Raw genomic sequence first — 18,822 nt, forward strand, 5'->3', positions numbered from 1 at the left:
CTCTGAAGATAGTACAAATTTTATCCTGCTACAAGTAAAATCATCAGAGAAAGGTAAACCAGTTGTATGACTCTAATATAAGCTATTTGAGTCCAATAATGTTTACTGATGTAAACCTGGAACACTTTATACTGCCTGCTTGTCTGGGTCGGAGCAGTGATTTGTAAGAATGCTGAAGAAATAAGACCTCCTTCCAATGAATTCTCAGGCAAAGGCCAACACAGAAAACAGATAAAAGTGTTTTGTTTGAAGTAACAAGAGAAGGTTGAACAACACAAAAGCACCCCACCAACAGCACAATAGTAGGAAAACTGGGCTAGGAGGCAGAAGAAAAATGGGGCGGGGATGGGGGGAACTCACAGAAATCTGAACTTAGGAAGCAGATTTGCTGAGAATTACATATGCTGAGAAAGTATACTAGATGTGTTTAAGTGCAATTGGGCTTAAGCTTGGGGTTGGTAAGAAGGAATAAAAACACACCTAGGGCAGGGTATACCCTAACGGTAAAGCACCTGTTTAGTGTGTACAAGGTTATGGGTTAGATACCTGGTATACTATACCCCTGCACACAACACCTGACAGAGCCCCAGATGCAAGGAAAAACAACCCAGCCCCAGACTCTGGGAATTTACTGTTAAATTATTATTAACAAGCACCAGCAAGATGGTCTAACAGGTAAAGGCACTTGTCACTAAGCCTGACAACACAAATTTTGATCTACCACAGGGTAGAAGGAGAACCTGATTCTACTACAGTATCATGGCACCCGTGAACACTAAATAAGTAAATGTAATATAAAATTTAAAAAGTTGTGATTAACAAATTCAGACTGTGACAGTGGTAGCACATTAAAATAAGAGACAGAGTATACCACAAGCTGGAAGAAGGGGCTTAGTAGTCATTGACCAAAATCTACCTTAGGCTCTCGCAATTTTTTTTTCCTGTACAGGCCCAAATGGTCAAAATGTTAAGTTATGTAAGACCATTTAAGACTGTCTTAACTACTGACCCTCACTTGCACAAAAGCAACTCATAGATACTACATAAATGGGCATGACTGTATTTTGGTGAACCCTTCTTTACGTGTGTGTGGTGTGTGCATGTGAGTATATGCTATGTTCCTGGGAGGAGGGGCACATACATGTGTGCAGAAGCCTAAGGTTAACATCAGGAGTCTTGCTCAATCACTTTCCACCTTACTGAAATAGAATCTGTCAAGTGAACCCAGAGCTTGTTGATACAGTTAATTTAGCTAGGTAGCTTGTTTCAGGAACTCTCTTGTCTCTACTTTCAGAGCACTAGAATTACATGTGGACCACTATGTCCACTTGGCATCTACACACACACACACACACACACACAGAGACACACACACACACACAGAGACAGAGACAGAGACAGACACTGAAATTTCTCTAGAATCCTGTCCCTTTTAATTAAGTGCAATGTAAAGGGAGGGAAGAAGACCTGATTCTGGATGCTTTGGTTTCATCTTTTCTATCACTGAGGCACACTCCCAGATCAGTAACTTCATTTCTTATCACTCTCTGAAACTATTACCTACCATATAAACAGACCTCTCAATTAAGTCTTCCCCGTAACTCCCTCCACCTTAATTTTCTTCTTAGTATTTCATTAAGTATGCCCTCCCTTTTGTAAACAGGCTTCCAAAAGTCCAAACCACTTCACCAAAAGGTCAATATATTTTTGGGGCCAGAGATGGCTTAGCAGTTAAGAGCACTGACTGTTATTTCAGAGGACCCAGGTTCAATTCCCAGCATCCACATGGTGACTCACAACTGTCTGTAACTCTTTATATTTTTGGGGTTTTTTGTTGTTGTTGTTTTTTGAGAAACAAAATAATTAATTTTAAATTTTTTAATTTTTTTGTTTTTTGTGTAACAGCCCTGGCTGTCCTGGAACTCGCTCTGTAGACCAGGCTGGCCTCGAATTCAGAGATCTGCCTGCCTCTGCCTCCTGAGTGCTAGGATTAAAGGTGTGCCCTCTTCTGGCCTCTGCAGGCACCAGGCACAAAAGTGGTGCATAGACATACATGCAGGCAAAATAATCATACACATAAAATAAAAATTAAAAAAGAAAGAAATATCTCTATATTGATCTTCTGGAAACAATCTGATAAAATTTGAAGGAGCAAAAGATTGAAGACAACCCGATGACTCCTGAGTGCTTTCCCGTACTCAGAGAGCAGACAAGGACTCCTCTGTTCCACGGAAATTCAGGTCTCCACTCTCCCTTAGGGAAGGGGCGAGACCTCAACTGATAGTAAAGAGAGTTTGACCTTTTTTTCAGTCCCTTACCATTAGCTAAATCTGTTCTGCCATCTGTGCTGCTCCCTTTGCTGGACATCTTGAAAATGGTATTTGCTGTATCCAGCCTGGATTTGGGAAGAAGGAAATAAAATAATTAGAAAAGCTTCTGGGAAAGACAATAAAAGAGACAAGGACATTCAACAATACATAGGTTTTACCATTTTCATAAGAATTAATCTTTTGTGTGGGTACACTTAATATTAACTACTCAGTTGCTAACCCCCACCCCCAGCTTCCCTGAATGTAAAGAGACATACTTGGGGGGGAGGTCAACTGCCAACTATTTACCTTCTTTCTTAAGTAGCTGATAGTGTGTTTTGGTTTGTTTGTTTATTTGTTTTTCCTACATGGGAAAGAAGGAACTGAGATAAAACTTGAAGCCGGAGGTGCATACCTACTAACAAACTGCTAGCTAAGAACCTCAACTTAACACAAGGCTACCTTCAGCACTGCCCTCTGAGCAAGATCTTCCCACTGTAAGTAACACATTTCCACAAACTCTGTGAAGCATTTGTTTTCACAAAACGAATACATGAGTCAAGATTCCGAATCTCATTTCATGCACAAATAGACAGAAATCAAGCTCTTGCAAAGCACCCTAGTCTTTGGTCACTCAGCTGCAGTGTCAAGCCTATTAAAAGCAAAGACACCTAAGATTATAAACAGAGCCACATGGTGGTGGTGCACACCTTTGATCCCACACTTGGGAGGCAGAGGCAGGCAGATCTCTGTGAGTGCCAGATTGGCTATACAAAGGTATGTAAAAGAGAATCCCCACTAAGCCATCTTAGCTCATTTTACATAGTGGCAAACATTACTTCAGCTAATTCTACTAATTTTCACCAGACTTACCTCTGTAGCAAAACCCTATCTAGAACTAGGGAATGTATCTTATTTCTTTAATGCTGCTGTAACACTCCCACCCCTCTCTAGGACCTTATCGCCACCTCCAGCAAATTCCAAAGAGCAAAGAATAATATTATTCAGGCTAGAGTTTTGTTTAGCCCTTTCAGTGTCTTGAACAAAAGGCAGTGGTAAAAGACAAAGTATGATTATGATCTAAGACCGAGTACCCAGGCACTGTCCTCCAATCTTTCAACAGCCCTTTCATTCCCCTAACAATTATCCTAGAAGCCATCCTTATCCTCACCCTCTGCTTCTCTCCTTTACAGAAGCTTGTACTGTTTCATAAAAACTGTCCTCTGCAGAGACAGTTGCCCAAAGAATGCTTGTAGCAGGCCACAGTGGAGTAGTTCTGACAAAAAACAAACAAAAACAACGGACCAAATCTGAGAAAACACCTGGAAGAGCATGATGAAAGAAGGTGCCAACAAGACGTCAACAGCCATGTATACAAGCTGCTTCCGGAGCAGACTACTTTCTTCCTCTCACTTTTTGTTTATTTGGTTTTGAGATAGGGTCTCACTCTGTACCTCAGGCTGGTCTCAAATTCATGGAGACCTTTCTGCCTCAGATTCCCCAGAGCTGGGATAACAGCTGTGAGCCACAACTGGCTTCTTTTCCCTCCTCTGATGTGTAATTTTAAACAAAGATTTATATATGAGGTTTTTTTGCCTGTATGTATGCATGTATGTATTTATGTGCAGCACATACGTGCCTGGTGCCTGAGTAGATCAGAAGATGGTGTTGGATCCCCTGGAGTTACAGATAGCTTGTGAGCCACCATGTAAGTGCTGAGAAATGAACCCGGGTCCTCTCCAAGTTGAGTAAGTGCTCTTAACCTCTGAGCCACCTCTCCCACCCCATTTGGATGTATTTTGCTAAAGCATTTCCTACACAGCACTTGGCTTTGTCTCTCAATAGTTACTATTTATATTCTTTAACATCTCAGTAATCTCCCCAACCCTGAATCTACAGGTTTAAAATTAATTATTGTAAAAGTCCTATAAAGAAAGTTATTTCATTACTAGTCATAAAGCAGACCATTGTATCATAGTAAATTAAGAGTAGCTGAGATATTCTATTTGTAGAATTAAACTGTCTACCATGTCACATGCCCACCCCACTATTATCCACTTCCAGAGGATAAAACAGCAGCTCTTGAAAACCTTTCTTGTAACTAAATAGCATCCTCTCTGGGAGGTTGGGAATGTGTGAACTTGTCATACTGCTCTAAAAAATGCTTGCCCAGCCTCTTAGAGTGGGGAAAAAGGAAGCCATGATGTTCATCTCATCCAGAGTTCACAGGACAGTCTTTTAAAGGAGAAACTGGCTTAAGGGTCTTTAAAAAATGGATCTTCTTTTTGAGATAAAATTGACAGACCTTATTACTAAATTCAGAAACATAAAACCCTGTAAATGCTTATGAAAAGCACTCACGCCGGGCGGTGGTGGCACATGCCTTTAATCCCAGTACTCAGGAGGCAGAGCCAGGTGGATCTCTGTCAGTCTGAGGCCAGCCTGGTCTACAAAGCAAGATCCAGGACAGGCACCAAAGCTACAGAGAGAAACCCTGTATCAAAAAAAAAAAAAAAAAAAAAAAAAAAAAAAAAAAAAAAAAAAAAAAAAAAAAAGAAAGAAAGAAAGAAAAAAAGGAAAAGAAAGAAAAGCATTCACACAGCAGATAGTTTCTAAAGATTACATTTTAGCAAAATCAGTCCCAGACTAGAAAGTAAAAGTTCAAGATCCCAGAGAATGAGTGAAGCCATTCATACACTGTACCCTGATGAGCCCATGATTCTTACTAGACTTTGCTTTTTTCATCTATAAAGTAACAGACAGAAAACTGGACATGGTAGCACATGCCTGTAATCCCAGCGCTTAAGAGGTAAAGGCAGAGTCAGGCAGACCTCTGTGAGTTCGAGGCCAGCCTGGTCTACAGAGTGAGTTCCAGGACAGTTAGGGCTGTTACACAGAGAAACCCTGTCTCAAGAAAAAAAAAAAAAAGAGGTGAAGGCAGGCCTATGAGTTCAAGGTTATCCTCAGACACACAGCAAGTTCAAAGTCAGTGTGGGCTACATGATACCCTGGCCTGAAAAAAACATAAAAGACTGAGTGTCCCTAATTTAAGTATCCAAATGACTCCAAATTGTGAAACTTTCTGAGAATTAACATGATCCTCAATTAGCTTCAAATTTTACAATATTTCAGATGTTCATATTATTTATATGCAAACATTCCCAAATCTGGGCTTAAAGTATAGTTTAATCATGGGGCCCTGGGCTCAATGCCCAATACTGGAACAATAAATACTAATCTGAAAAACTGAAATGTAAAATAATTCTGGTCTTGAACATTTTAGGGAAGGGACATTCAACCTGTAGCTATTCCAGAGGTGTTATACATTAGTAGAATTTTATGTTAAAACCTATGCAGGAAGGTTTTACTAGTGAACTTCAATGGAAATTTTGGGCATCTACCCCCAATATGCATGTATACACATACAATCAGATTATATTAAACTTAAGGTTAGCCCAACATGGAGGCACACATTGGTAATTCCAGCACCTGAGAGGCTGAGGCAGAACTGCCAAGAGTTAGAGGCCAACCTGGGTCACATGCAGAGTAACAGCCAGCCAAAACTACTTAATACGACCCTATCTCAAAAATACAAAATAGGGGTCTGGAGAGATGGCTCAGAGCTTAAGAGCATTGGCTGCTCGTTTGGAGGACCCAGGTTCAATTCCCCAGCACCCACATGGCAGCTCACAACTGCCTCTAACTCAAGTTCTAAGGAACAGGATGCCCCTCTTCTGGCCTCCACAGGCACCAAGCACACAAGTGGTGCACAGGCAGGAAAAACACCCATACACACAATAATAAAATAAAAATAATTTTTAAAAACATAAAATAGGGCTAGCAAGATAGCTCAGTAATGTATCTGACATGGCAGCCAGCCTGCAAATCTGAGTTTGACCCCTGGGACTCACATAGTAGAAGGAAAACAGACTCCAACAAATTGTCCTCAGACTTCCACACATGTACCATGGCACACACAAAAAATAAGAAAAATGTAATAATTTTTAAAATGTTTTTCTAGAATATAGGCCAAACAAATAATCAACATTCTTTTCTATACACCACTGGATCATCTTATATATCCTTTAATGAGATTATAAATTCTCATTTTGGGAATTATTTCTCTAGAAAACCAAGAAATTATGGGCTAAGGAGATGGTTTAGTGGATGGAGAAAGTGCTTGCCATGCAAGTGTTAAGGATGAGTTAAAATCTCAGGTGCCATAGAGAAAGCAAGATATGGTAAGTTCACAGCTGTCCCGTCAGTGCTCCTAAGAAAGAAGGGAGCTAGAGACAAGAGAATTCCCAGAAACTTGCAGTCTAGTTAGCCTGGTATATACAGGTATAAACAACAAAGACCCCACCACAAACAAGGTGGAAAGTGAGGACAGCCACCTGAGGTCGTCTCTGCCCCGACACGCATGCTATGGCATACTTGTACATGCAAGTATGTGCACGTATACATACTTACCCTCACACACACACACACACACACAATTATGACAAACACAACTACTCTTGAGAGAAGCTATAGTTCTAAGTTTCAGTCAAAATTAAATATAACCAATTCAACTCTAGTACAGAAACTATAGTAACCACCTGCTATGTATATATGGAAAGCATAACTTCCAATGTGATAGCATTTAGAGATAGTCTTTTGGATACAATCAGGTTTAGATGAGGTCATAAAAGTGGATAGCCTCATGACAGGATTGTTACCTTTGTGAGAGACAGAGTTCTTTATTTCTCCCTTTATCCCCAGCATGTGAGAGCAAAGTGAGGAGGCAGATCTCTATAAGGTGAAAGACATCCGTGACCAGACACCATCCATGTTACTGATACATTACTCTTAGACTGTACCCTCTAGAATAAGAAAATGAAGTTCTGTTTTTTAAGCCACCAGTCATTGGTATTTTGTTCTAGCAGCCTGAGCCATCTTAAGATACTTACTGTCCAGCCGGGCAGTGGTGGCGCACGCCTTTAATCCCAGCACTCGGGAGGCAGAGCCAGGCGGATCTCTTTGAGTTCGAGGCCAGCCTGGACTACCAAGTGAGTCCCAGGAAAGGCGCAAAGCTACACAGAGAAACCCTGTCTCGAAAAACCAAAAAAAAAAAAAAAAAAAAAAAAAGATACTTACTGTCCAAACTAAAGCAGGCAGCAACAATTTAACTGTACCCTACAACTTTAATACTACAGCCACTGTAGAATCTCTTCCACTCATCAACAAAATAAATACATTTTGATTCAAGCCCCAATCACCTTTTTTCAATGCATTACATACTCCAAAACTCCATTGTTTCCCCTCTGGTCAATTAACATGTAAAATATGGTCCAGAGCAAACCATGCTGAGCTGAAAGAGCTGATGGGGTCACTGTCTCAGGTAGCTGGAGGAGTTTAGTTTAGCTCTACTGCCTATACCCTAAAAATAACCATGACTCCTGCCAAACTGAAGGTTAAAGAGTAAACTATTTGAGGATGGTGGGGAGATCCAGGTGTTATTTCAAGTTCAGTAGTAAATCCCAGTGATCCAGTTTGTTTTTTCTGTTTTAGTAATAATAGGCCTTAAGTTTCTAGCTAACTATATGACAAACTATTAACTAAAAGTCAAGCAGAAAAGTAACCAAGAATCTTATTTAAAAATTGTTGGTGGCCAGATTTGGTGGCACATACGCCTTTAACCCAAGAACTTAGGAAGCAGAGGCACAAGATCTCTGAGTCTGAGGCCAGCCTGGTCTACATGTCTTATTCCAGGGCAGTCAGGGGTACATAAGAAACCCTGTCCCTAAAAACAAACAAATACAAATAAAAACTAAATAAAAAGTCAGGGCTTCCCTACTGATAAAAGATCTGTGTAACAAACACACGTGCTAGAACAATTGGCTATCACAACATAAACCACCTTCACTTCTAAACTGCACAATATCCTTAAGCTAAAAATGAGGTGTAGCATGGAGATGATGGGAGAGCACATGCTTAACACACAGAAAGTTAAGAGCACTGGCTACTCTTCCAGAGGTTCTGAGTTCAATTCCCAGCAACAACATGGTGGCTCACAACCATCTATAATGAGATCTGGTGCCCTCTTCTGGCATGTGTAGATGCACTAAAAACACTAAAAATAATTAAATGTTTTTCACCTGGGTCAGAGATAAACATACTGGAGTATGTCTACACAGTAAGACTACTAAGAAACACTGGGCGGTGGTGGTGCACTCTTTTAGTTCCAGCACTTGGGAGGCAGAGGCAGGCATAAGTTTGAGCCCAGCCTGGTCTACAGAGTAAGCTCCAAGACAGCCAGGGATACAAAGAGAAACTCTGTCTTGAAAACCAAAACAAAACGAAACAAAAGACTACTAAGAAACAATAAGCAGAAATGAGCTAATGTTACAAACAGCAATATGGATAGATCTCAGATACATCATGCTACTATGTGTAAGAAGCTGAACTCAAAATATCATTTGATATTGGGTTATCATAGGATTCCATCTGTGGTACTTTCTGTAAAAGATGAAATTATAAGGACAGAAAACAGATTAGTGTTTGACAAGGGCAGTGGAATGACAGTGGAATGCAACTGATCCCAAAGAGCATGAGAAAAGCTTTAGGTACGGTGATAATGTTCTGTTTTCAACTGCAGTGGTGTTACATGCCTGTGTTTGTCAAAACAGGAAACCTAAAAATGTAAATAAATACATTTTACTATATGTAAATTACACTTCAATAAATATTGTACATAAAAAAGAGTGAAGAAAAAAAACCATGGAAATTGCTACATAATACTCAACTATTAAGCACATTAAATTTGAAGTAAGATATCCTAGTGGTTTAGAGAACACATTGCTCTTGCTGAAGATCAGAGTGTGGTTCACAGAACCTACACTGCGTGGCTTACAACCACTTATAATTACTGTGGGAACCAATGCCTCTGGTCTCCATGGACACCTGCATTCCCCACATAGACACATACACATAATTTTTAAAAATATATATTTTTTTTTCTTTTGCTTTGGTTTGTTTTTTGAGATAGGGTTTCTCTATGTAGCCCCGGCTGTCCTGGAATCACTCTGTAGACCAGGCTGGCCTCGAACTCAAGAGATTTGCCTGCTGGGATTAAAGGTACTGGCCATCATTGCCTGGCTATAAACCGTTTTGTTTATTATTACTATTATTACTCTGGTGGTTTATTTGTTTGAGATAAGTTACTACCACATAGCCCAGGGAAGCCTAGAACTTACTATATAATATATAACCCAAGTTGTTTTCAGACTTGCTTCTGCTGACCAATACTGGGGTTACACACACATGAGCCACAATGGCTGGATAAAGTTATCATTATTAATATAAATTTATGAAAGTGGTCAATGTATCATAGCAAATGAGTAAAATGTCACATTTTCTAACCTAAAAGTGAAAGTGCTAAAAGGATTTGTGCCTCAGTTAAAGCACTTATTTATCAGCAACCAACATAAATGGCAAAATGAATCCAACATAACATCAAGAGCCTCTAACTTTACTGTTTTGGTGAATACTAAGAATATTCAGCTTAAAATAATTCAATGTATTGCTAGTAAGTGAGCTATTAATTTGAATCTTTACTGATGCTAGAGATGGAGCTCAGGGGCTTACACGGGCATTATAAACACACACTACCACTGTGCTACACCTCTATCACCTTTACATATATATTTCTTTAACTTCCCTTAGATTCAGCTTAAATCCTTTGGTGTCTAGGGCCTATAAAAACTGGTCTGATGACCCTACTTGACCTTGGGCCTGACAGAAACATTTAAGTAACATTATGATGGGTGCTGTCCTTGATCCTTTTATTAAGAACTTGGTTTCAGTCAGTTCTTATGACGTATTTTCCAAACATTCTCTCAGGCCAATCTGTATCTCATTCTGCTATGCAGTTAACAACTCTCCTATATAAATATCTATATATAAATGAGGTAAGGTATTAGAATTTTTTCTGAAACCGAAAGGTAATGCTCCAAAAGTTCAATTATTAGTAAGACAGATATTTGCAAGCCACATGGTTCTCAGTTCCCACTGAGAAGACAGATCTCCTATACAGCTTATAATTGAACAGCTGTTCAAGGCTAATCTCCACCCAAAGTATGAATTTGCTTTTCTAGAGCCTATCATCATCTGGAATTAATCCTCCTTTCCTTATTTTCAATTCTTGCTTTCAAACAGAAATGGCTCATTTAAAATTCATTTTCCTCCAGCTCTTATACTCTGCCCCCACCCCAGATGATCCCTCAGCCTTAGGCACACTAATTGTGTTGTAGATGTATCATCTGGAACTGGGCAACACATGGCCACCTGTTCTCTACTGTGAGATTACATCTAGAACCTTCAGAAGCTACACTCACGAAGTATCATCAGTGTGGCTGCCTAAACAAGACCTGAACAAGGACAACACCAATAAACACGCTACCATGGAACGGGAAACCTCACCAGGCCCCAGCCCTAGGCAAAGAACAGGAAACAAAGGAACAGAGGAGAAAAGGGCAGTGGGAGAAGAAATAGTCTTCCCCAGGGAAAAGCCCCCTAATTCATTATCCAATACCAAGTGATCAGACCTGAAATCATATACATACAAGTGATATGAAACAGACTCAACAGTTATATTTATATACTTAGAAGTGTGGTGTGTAAAACAATAATTAAAGAAAAAGAGGCCATGAATTTGAGGGGAAGAATACAGTGAAGGGTTGGAGAGAGAAAAGGAAAAGGAGAACATTATGTAATTATATTAATTTTAAAAAATACAGATACTAGCCAGGTGGTGGTGGGACATGCTTTTAATTCCAGCTCTCGGGAGGCAAAAACAGATGGATCTCTGAGTTTGAGACAAGCCTGGTCTACAGAGCTAGTTCCAGGACAGCCAGGGCTGACAGAGAAATCTTGTCTTGAAAAAATAAACAAAAAAAACAAAAAAAACAAAAAAGAAAAAAGAAAAAAAGAAAGAAAGTGAAGTGCTATTTTTACTTTTGGGAAGAAGGGAAAACAAGCTTTTAAGGCACTTGGAAGGCTGGATAAAATTTCAAAGAGGAGAAAGAAAAAGTCGAAAAAGAGGAAGATGACAATGATATTCTGACTGCCCAGAAGGAAAAATAAAATGAAAGTTAAAAACCCGATAAATTCAAGAAAAACATGTAAGTCAGCTTTAGCTAACGGTAAGAAGAGCTAGTCAAACAGGGAGGCTCAGTGGTATGGTACAGTGCTTGCTGAACATCTACTCAAGAAGAGCACAGTGTGTGCGTGTCATCAGGGAGGTTATTTTGTCAAAGATAATAAGACGGGCTGGAGAGATGGATCAGAGGTTAAGAGTACCGGCTGCTCTTCCAGAGGTCCTGAGTTCAATTCCCAGCACCACATGGTGGCTCACAACCATCTATAGTGGGATCTGATGCCCTCTTCTGGTATAAAGTCAATAGAGCACTCATATATATAAAGTAAATAAATAAATCTTTTTAAAAAGTAAGCAATCTGAAATAGAAAGAGAAATAAGTTTAAAGCTATTACAATTGCTAAGAGCCTATCTTAAGATTGGTGGCACATGGAAATAAAGGTAGGGGACATGAGAAACATTATAGGGTAGACAGTGTTTGGCTTCATAAACAGTTCTAAAACTAAAAGTTAAAGACACATTTTTTAACTTTTTTTTTTTTTTTTTTTTGGTTTTTCGAGACAGGGTTTCTCTGTGTAGCTTTGCGCCTTTCCTGGAACTCGCTTTGGAGACCAGGCTGACCTCGAACTCACAGAGATCCGCCTGCCTCTGCCTCCCGAGTGCTGGGATTAAAGGCGTGCGCCACCACCGCCCGGCTAAAGACAAATTTTGAGCAAAGAAATCAAATGCCACAAATGACAAGCTGGCACCTGGAAGACTAATTCTAGTATGTTTAAATCCAAGCTGACATGTTATGAAGGTAGTGAGAATCAATGCAGTGCATGTAGAACTTAGAGCCACACGGTAGAAGATAATCATCTCCTGCAAGTTGTCCCCGGGCTTCCATCATGGCAAATTACCCACACACATATTACCCACACACATACATACACCCACTCAAAATAAGTAAAAACAGACTTTAAATTTTTTTAAGAAAGAAATAAATTAGGGCTAGATATATAAACTTACAAATTATCTAAATAGAAATTTCAAAATCAGATACCTTGTAAACTAAACCTTACTAAGAACAAACCAAATCAGTACCTAAGAGTATCTATGTTCTAGGTATCTAAGAGGGGAAGTCCGGCCGGGCAGTGGTGGTGCACGCCTTTAATCTCAGCACTCCGGAGGCAGACACAGGCAGATCTTTGTGAGTTTGAGGCCAGCCTGGTCTACAGAGCGAGATCCAGGATAGGAACCAAAACTACACAGAGAAACCCTGTCTTGAAAAAACAAAAAACAAACAAAAAAGGATTCTTAGTCTTTTCCTTTGGGGGGAGGGGGACTTGGGGAGCACTCAAGTTGGCAACATTGGCCTTGAAGTCAAGATTCTCCTGCCACAGCCTTAAGAATATCTGGTATTATAGGCATATATACCTACTTTTACCTTATTGAAAATTTTCCTCTTTTCATTTAAAGGAAACATTTACAACTGCTCTTTGTAATTTGAGTTTGTAATTTGCACCAATATTCTTACATTTAGAGGCCATTTACTTGAACACAGACACTAATATAGCAGGAGTGGTTTGATAACAGGTAATAACTAAGAGATGGCTACTGAATACAACTTACAGTACCTGATTCATGTCCCAGGAAAGCTGGGATAGATTATAAGATTACATCTTGCTAAGCAGAAAAGCACACAATTTAAAACTCATGAACCATTTAATTCTGTACTTCGCCAATTAATATTTTTATTCCATGGTTGATCGAAAAAAAACAAACGAACTACAAAAACAGGTCTTACTGTGCACACAGTTACAAGACTTCCACGCCTGCTACTGACCTCACTCACTCAGGTCCTTGAGTTCTAAATAGGGAAGGTGAAAAACAGATTATCTCGGCTTACTGATAATCTAGTTAAGAAAAGAAAAAGGCAAATTCAATCCCAAAGACTTTTTTTTTTTTAAACAACAGGGTATGGCTGCATAGTTCTGTCCTGGAGTTCACTGGCTTCTAAACTCAGAGATCCGCCTACCTCTGCCTCCTGAGTGCTAAGATTAAGTGTGCCCCCCAACACCCAGCACTTTGGATCCTTGCTAGACATGTTTAGAGTAACTTTTATACAGCAAAAACAATACAGTAGTAAATCTACTGATAGTATAGTTTAGTCTTTTGATTTTAAAAGCCTCTAGTCTAGAGTCAGGCGTGGTCACGAATACCTATAATCTTAGCACTCAGGAAGTTGAGACAACAGTAGTAGTAGTGGTGGTGGTGGTGGTGGTGGTGGTGGTGGTGTAAGTTCAAGGCCAGTCTGAGGTACAAAGTAAGTTCAAGACGAGGCTCGGCTAGAGTGAGATCCTGTCTCAAACAAATACAACCAGGATGGTGGCACATGCTTATGTTGACATGAAGGCAGAGGCTACCTAAGACCGGAAGTTCAAGGTCATCCTCAGTTACATACTGAGTTTGAGGCCAGACGAGGCTACATGAGAGTCCATCTTTTGAAAAGAGAGAGAAAGAAAAACAAAAACAACAAAATCCTTGTTCTTTGGTAATACTTTGAACCCTGAAATATCCTTAGAAGGAGAAGAATTTTACAGCTGTGATAAGACTAAAAATATGATTCAATGCATACAAAGGCGTTACCTAGAAATCTTTCCTGCAGGTTTGGGGAGTGAATGGTGGAGGAGCATCCTTATCCAGGAAAACAGGCAGTAAGGGAGAGTCAAGTTATTATTCTTTCAATATATTTCCTTTTCTCCTCCACCCTCCTCAAGCAACAAAAACCTCCAGAACTCTTGACCACTGCCAAGAGTCTTGACATTACAATAGGAAATCTAGTCCCTGGGTGGTAGTGACAAAAGTTAATCACCCCCCCAAAAAAAAATCATTGGTCTGAATGAAGTTGTCTTTATACTGTGCTGTCATCAAAACTTCAACTTCTATGAACCTTGACTCTTCCAAAACAGATGTGGAAGAAAAACAAACCAAAAAAGTTTAAAAATTCTTCATTTGCACTGTCTTAAGATGGTATAGCTTCAGGATAAAAAGATCCCTGATTCACTTTAGAGAAAGTATTTCTTTGTCATATTCTTAATAATCTGCTGGTGAGACTCACCACAGGGCTCATCATCTTAGAGAAAACATTTCCCTTTTTGTAGCAAAAGTGAATCACACGGGGGATAGTTACAGCCCAGTGAACACTATAGCAGAAAGGGAAGGAATTGGAACATACTCTGACAAGGTATGCTGACAGACTAAGAGGAAGAAATTAAGAAACAAAGAAATTATTGGTGGCTGGGTGGTGGTGGCTCATGCCTTTAATCCCAGCACTCAGGAGGCAGAGGCAAGTAGATCTCTGTGAGTCTACAGCCTGGTCTACAGAGTGAGTTCCAGGACCGTTACACAGAGAAACCCTATCTAGAAAAACCAAAAAAAAAAAAAAAAAAAAAAAAAAAGAGAAGAAGAAAGAAATTATTGATACTTAGTTTAAGAATGCATTTAGAGCCTGCCTGGTGTACAGAACAAGTTCCAGGACAGCCAGGGCTACACAGAATAACCTGGGGGTGGGTGGGGGGTGGGGTGGAGGTGGGGAAGCTTTTAGAAAATACAATCTACAAACATTTCCTATCCCTATACTCAGAAATCAGATTAAAAAACACCCTACATGAGCATTTATAAAGCAAACATCTGGTATCAACAATTAAGACTGAATGTGAAGGGAGCAGAGATGGCTCAGCAATTAAATGCTTACTGCTCTTGCAGAGGACCCACACATAGTTCACAACAGGCTGCAGACCAGCTCCAAGGGATCTGGCGCCTTCTTTTGTTGTAGCCTCCACAGGCACTACCCTCACATGCATAAATTCCCACACAGACACAGATACATAAATCTTAAAAATGAATCTGGCCGGGCAGTGGTGGCGCACGCCTTTAATCCCAGCACTCGGGAGGCAGAGCCGGGCGGATCTCTGTGAGTTCGAGGCCAGCCTGGGCTACCAAGTGAGTTCCAGGAAAGGCGCAAAGCTACACAGAGAAACCCTGTCTCAAAAAACCAAAAAAAAAAAAAATTAAAAAAAAATAAAATAAAATAAAAATGAATCTGAGGGACTGAGGCTGTGTCTCAGTAACAGAGAGCTTGCTTAGTGTACCTGAGCCCTAGGCCCAGTTTTTGTTCTTTTTTTTTTTTTTTTTTTTTTGAGACAGGGTCTCACTTTGTAGCTCTGGCTGTCCTGGAATTCACTTTGTAGACTAGGCTGGCTTCAAACTCAGAGATCTGCCGCCTATCTCTGCTTCCAAGTGCTGGCATTAAAGGCATCCACTACCACCCCAATTCTTTAAAAAAAAAAAAAAAAAAAAAAAAAAATGGAAAAAAGATGAGTGCCAAAAAACGCACACATAAAGCTATTAACCTGTGTACTGTGCCTCACATCTGTCCACCAGGCACTTGGGGAGCTAGAGAAGTTTACAAGATGAACCTGATCTACACAGGGAATTCCAGGCCAGCCTGGGATAAAGTGAGACTCTGTCTCAAAAATCAAATAAATGGGCTGGAGAAATGGTTCAGTGGTTAAGAGCACTGGCTGTTCTTACAGAGGACCCAGATTTGATTCCCAGCACCCACATGGCAGCTCACAACCACCTATACCTCCAGTTCTGGGGTATCTGACACAGTCTTCTTCCTCCTCCTTTATCAGTCATGCAAGTGTTGAATAGATAGCCAGGTTGTAAAACACCCATACACATCAAACTAAAAGCTGTACTTTTATTCTTAGATCTTACATATACACATCAGCATTAAAATTTTTATTTTAGTTCATAATGAACATTTTCTAGTTTGGGCACTGTGTGGAATAAAACTTTAACACAGTCACGCTCCAATTTTTCCTACTACAAATCATAAAGATACTTTTGGTCAGACCATAAAGATAATTGGTCAGACCTACCTTACAGAGCCACTTAGCTTTTCTATTAAGTCTCAGTCTCAAACAGTTCTACTCTCTGCTACCAGAAACCTAAAAGCCTTACAAAAACTACATTTACAACTGGGTTCTGACTCCTTCTTTGGCTTGGCCCATGTTGATGAAAGCACGTGATGCTGCTTCTACTAATCAAAAATTCTGCAAGCTAGCTATAAAAGGAGATACTTTTTTTTAACCAAAAATTTCCCACTGCGTTTTGAAAAGTTGGACCTCCGAGGCTAACTGGGCTTAGACACCTACTAAATGGAGAATCAATCACTAATCACTCCTATGGCATGTAACTGTCTTTAATCCCAGCACTTGGGAGGCAGAGGCAGGCAAATCTCTGGGAGTCGGAAGCCAGCCTGATCTACAAAGCGAGTTTGAAGACAGCCAGGACTGTTACACAGAGAAACTCTGTCTTGAAAAACCAAAATTTAAAAAAAAAAAAAATGAGAAGAAAAAAGAATGGCTAAAAATAATTCAGGCAAACCAATTCTCAATTTTTAACAGTACAACACATGATCCATACAAAGACAAACACAATGTAAATGAATAAAGAAAACAAAAAACAGAGGCAGAGTGCCTAACTCAATCATTTGAAGACACACATTAATAGTTTAGGGCAGCAGGTCAAACACACAGCTAATTAAGTAATTTAGCCAAAGCTGGAATAAAGTTACGAACAATATCCAAACTTTCGGAAATGGTAGTAAAGTTGTTAAGAGTTTAGTGGTGTGCTCTTGAGCATCAGGAAAGAGACTGTCTTGAACTGAGGAATTAAAAGCCTTCTACTCCCACTCACCTTTCCTCCTTTTATCAATGATGTAAGGCCAGGCTGGTTCCTGAGAAAACTGGTCTGGAGGTTCACTGAAGAACTGAGAAAAGTTAAAGTTTACATGGCAAAGGTGTCTCTTCTTCTGAACGTAGTCAAAACATTTATGACCACACTTGACTATTTTTTCAGTCCTTCTCAGAACTATTTAAAACCAAAATAAATTACTAATTCATTTCTGACTACCGAACAAAACCCATACACGGAAAAGTAAATACAAAGAATTAACACAAGATTTAAACGCCAAGCAAGTTAGCTCCCAGCTCCACCAACACTAAAAAGTCGTTTATGAGGAAAACCTGCATCTTTTCAACTCGAAACCAAACCACCTCTCATCCGAAGCTCCAGAGCGCGGGGGAGGAGGGAAGGGGGAGAATCCGGGGGAGAATGTGATAGCGCTAGTGCCGGTTTGTTTACAGACTCTACCAACAATCATGAGTCAGAAATTCAAGCCACCAGATGCTTTCCAACTACTAAGGACCAAGTGGGGCCGTCCTAAGGCGTCCTAAACGATTTCGGGACAGGGGAAAGTACACTAAGAGAATTATATCACAAAGCGTCCAAGACCAGACCTCAAGTACACACTGCCGGTTTCTTGGACCTCGGCCTTCCGTACAAGGTGCTGGGCCCGAGAACTTGGGATGGGGGAGGGGGACACATTGCGCGGTAGCCCTGAAGTGACAGGGAGACGCACACAGAACCGGGTCCTCAAATTATAGAGAGAGAAATGAAAGCATACAAATGGGTCACCGGTCGAACCGAAAGTCCCTGAGAATTATGGGGGTAGCCCGAGGGGGCAGCCCCGGGACTGACCTGGGCAAAGGACAAGCAGTCCTCCCAGCACTGACTCGGGTGAGGGGAAGAAGATCTAAACCCTGGGAGCTTAGGAAAGGGATCGGGCCCATCCTGCGGGGAAGCGGTCAGGGAGAGGGGAAACAGGCCGAGCCGGAACGAGACACGGACCGGGTAGGTCAAGGGGAGGGCGTCCGGCTGGGACAGTTACAAGCACGGGAGCCGGCGAGGCTCGGCAGCCTGCTTCCCGTCTTGGGTCATCCTTCTGCCAGCGGATGCTCCGACTGTTCCAGGCCCAGCCGCCCCGTCCACTGCCGCCACCAACGCCGCCGCCATCTTACACTGGCCAGCGGCAGCCACCACCGCCGCCTCGGGCCTCTGCGCCTGCGCCTGCGCCGACACGCTTTCCGGCCGGGTTTGCGACGCTGCGCTGGAGGAGACTGAGCGAGAACGGTCGCGCGAGCTCTCGGCTCCCAACCCTCCCGGTGGCCGCACGAGGGGCGGGGCTTAGGGCCAACCGAAGCAGTGAGGGGCGCGTGCGCGTTGCGGAGGAGTCAAGCTGTTTTCGTAGTTTCAGAGTAATGGCTTGTCTCCTGGTATTCAAAACACGTGTGATTTAGGGGTTCCTTAGCGTTGTAACGGAAAATGGACCTGACTTCCAAGGGACTTGCATGCAAATCACTAGGCGTCCTCCAATCCTGAGGTTCTAACTCTTGCCACATTTCTTTTTTTTTTTTTTCCTCCGAGACAAGGTTTCTCTTTGTAGCCCTGGCTGTCCTGGGACTCGCTCTGTAGACCAGGCTGGTC

At 41.1% G+C, this 18,822-nt stretch overlaps 1 protein-coding gene across 4 annotated transcripts in view; it reads right to left on the minus strand.

Annotated features, from left to right (window-relative positions):
• Positions 1–18,451, minus strand: part of Dcaf8 (DDB1 and CUL4 associated factor 8) — a 46,705-nt gene extending 28,254 nt beyond the window's left edge. Inside the window, exons 1-3 of one of the 4 annotated variants that reach the window (XM_059280102.1) lie at positions 18,187–18,411; positions 17,194–17,266; positions 2,319–2,395 (exon numbers count right to left, since the gene is read on the minus strand). In XM_059280102.1, the coding sequence (XP_059136085.1) occupies positions 2,319–2,367 (49 nt within the window). In that variant the 5' untranslated portion in view covers positions 2,368–2,395; positions 17,194–17,266; positions 18,187–18,411. Of the gene's footprint in view, positions 1–2,318; positions 2,396–7,027; positions 7,072–17,193; positions 17,267–18,186 lie in introns of those variants that run through there. The other 3 variants (XM_059280104.1, XM_059280103.1, XM_059280105.1) reach the window with 3 other exon arrangements.
• Positions 18,452–18,822: the final 371 nt, after the last annotated feature.

This window comes from Peromyscus eremicus, chromosome 15 (genome assembly GCF_949786415.1).
Source record: "Peromyscus eremicus chromosome 15, PerEre_H2_v1, whole genome shotgun sequence".
NCBI classification, from domain to species: Eukaryota; Metazoa; Chordata; class Mammalia; order Rodentia; family Cricetidae; genus Peromyscus; species Peromyscus eremicus.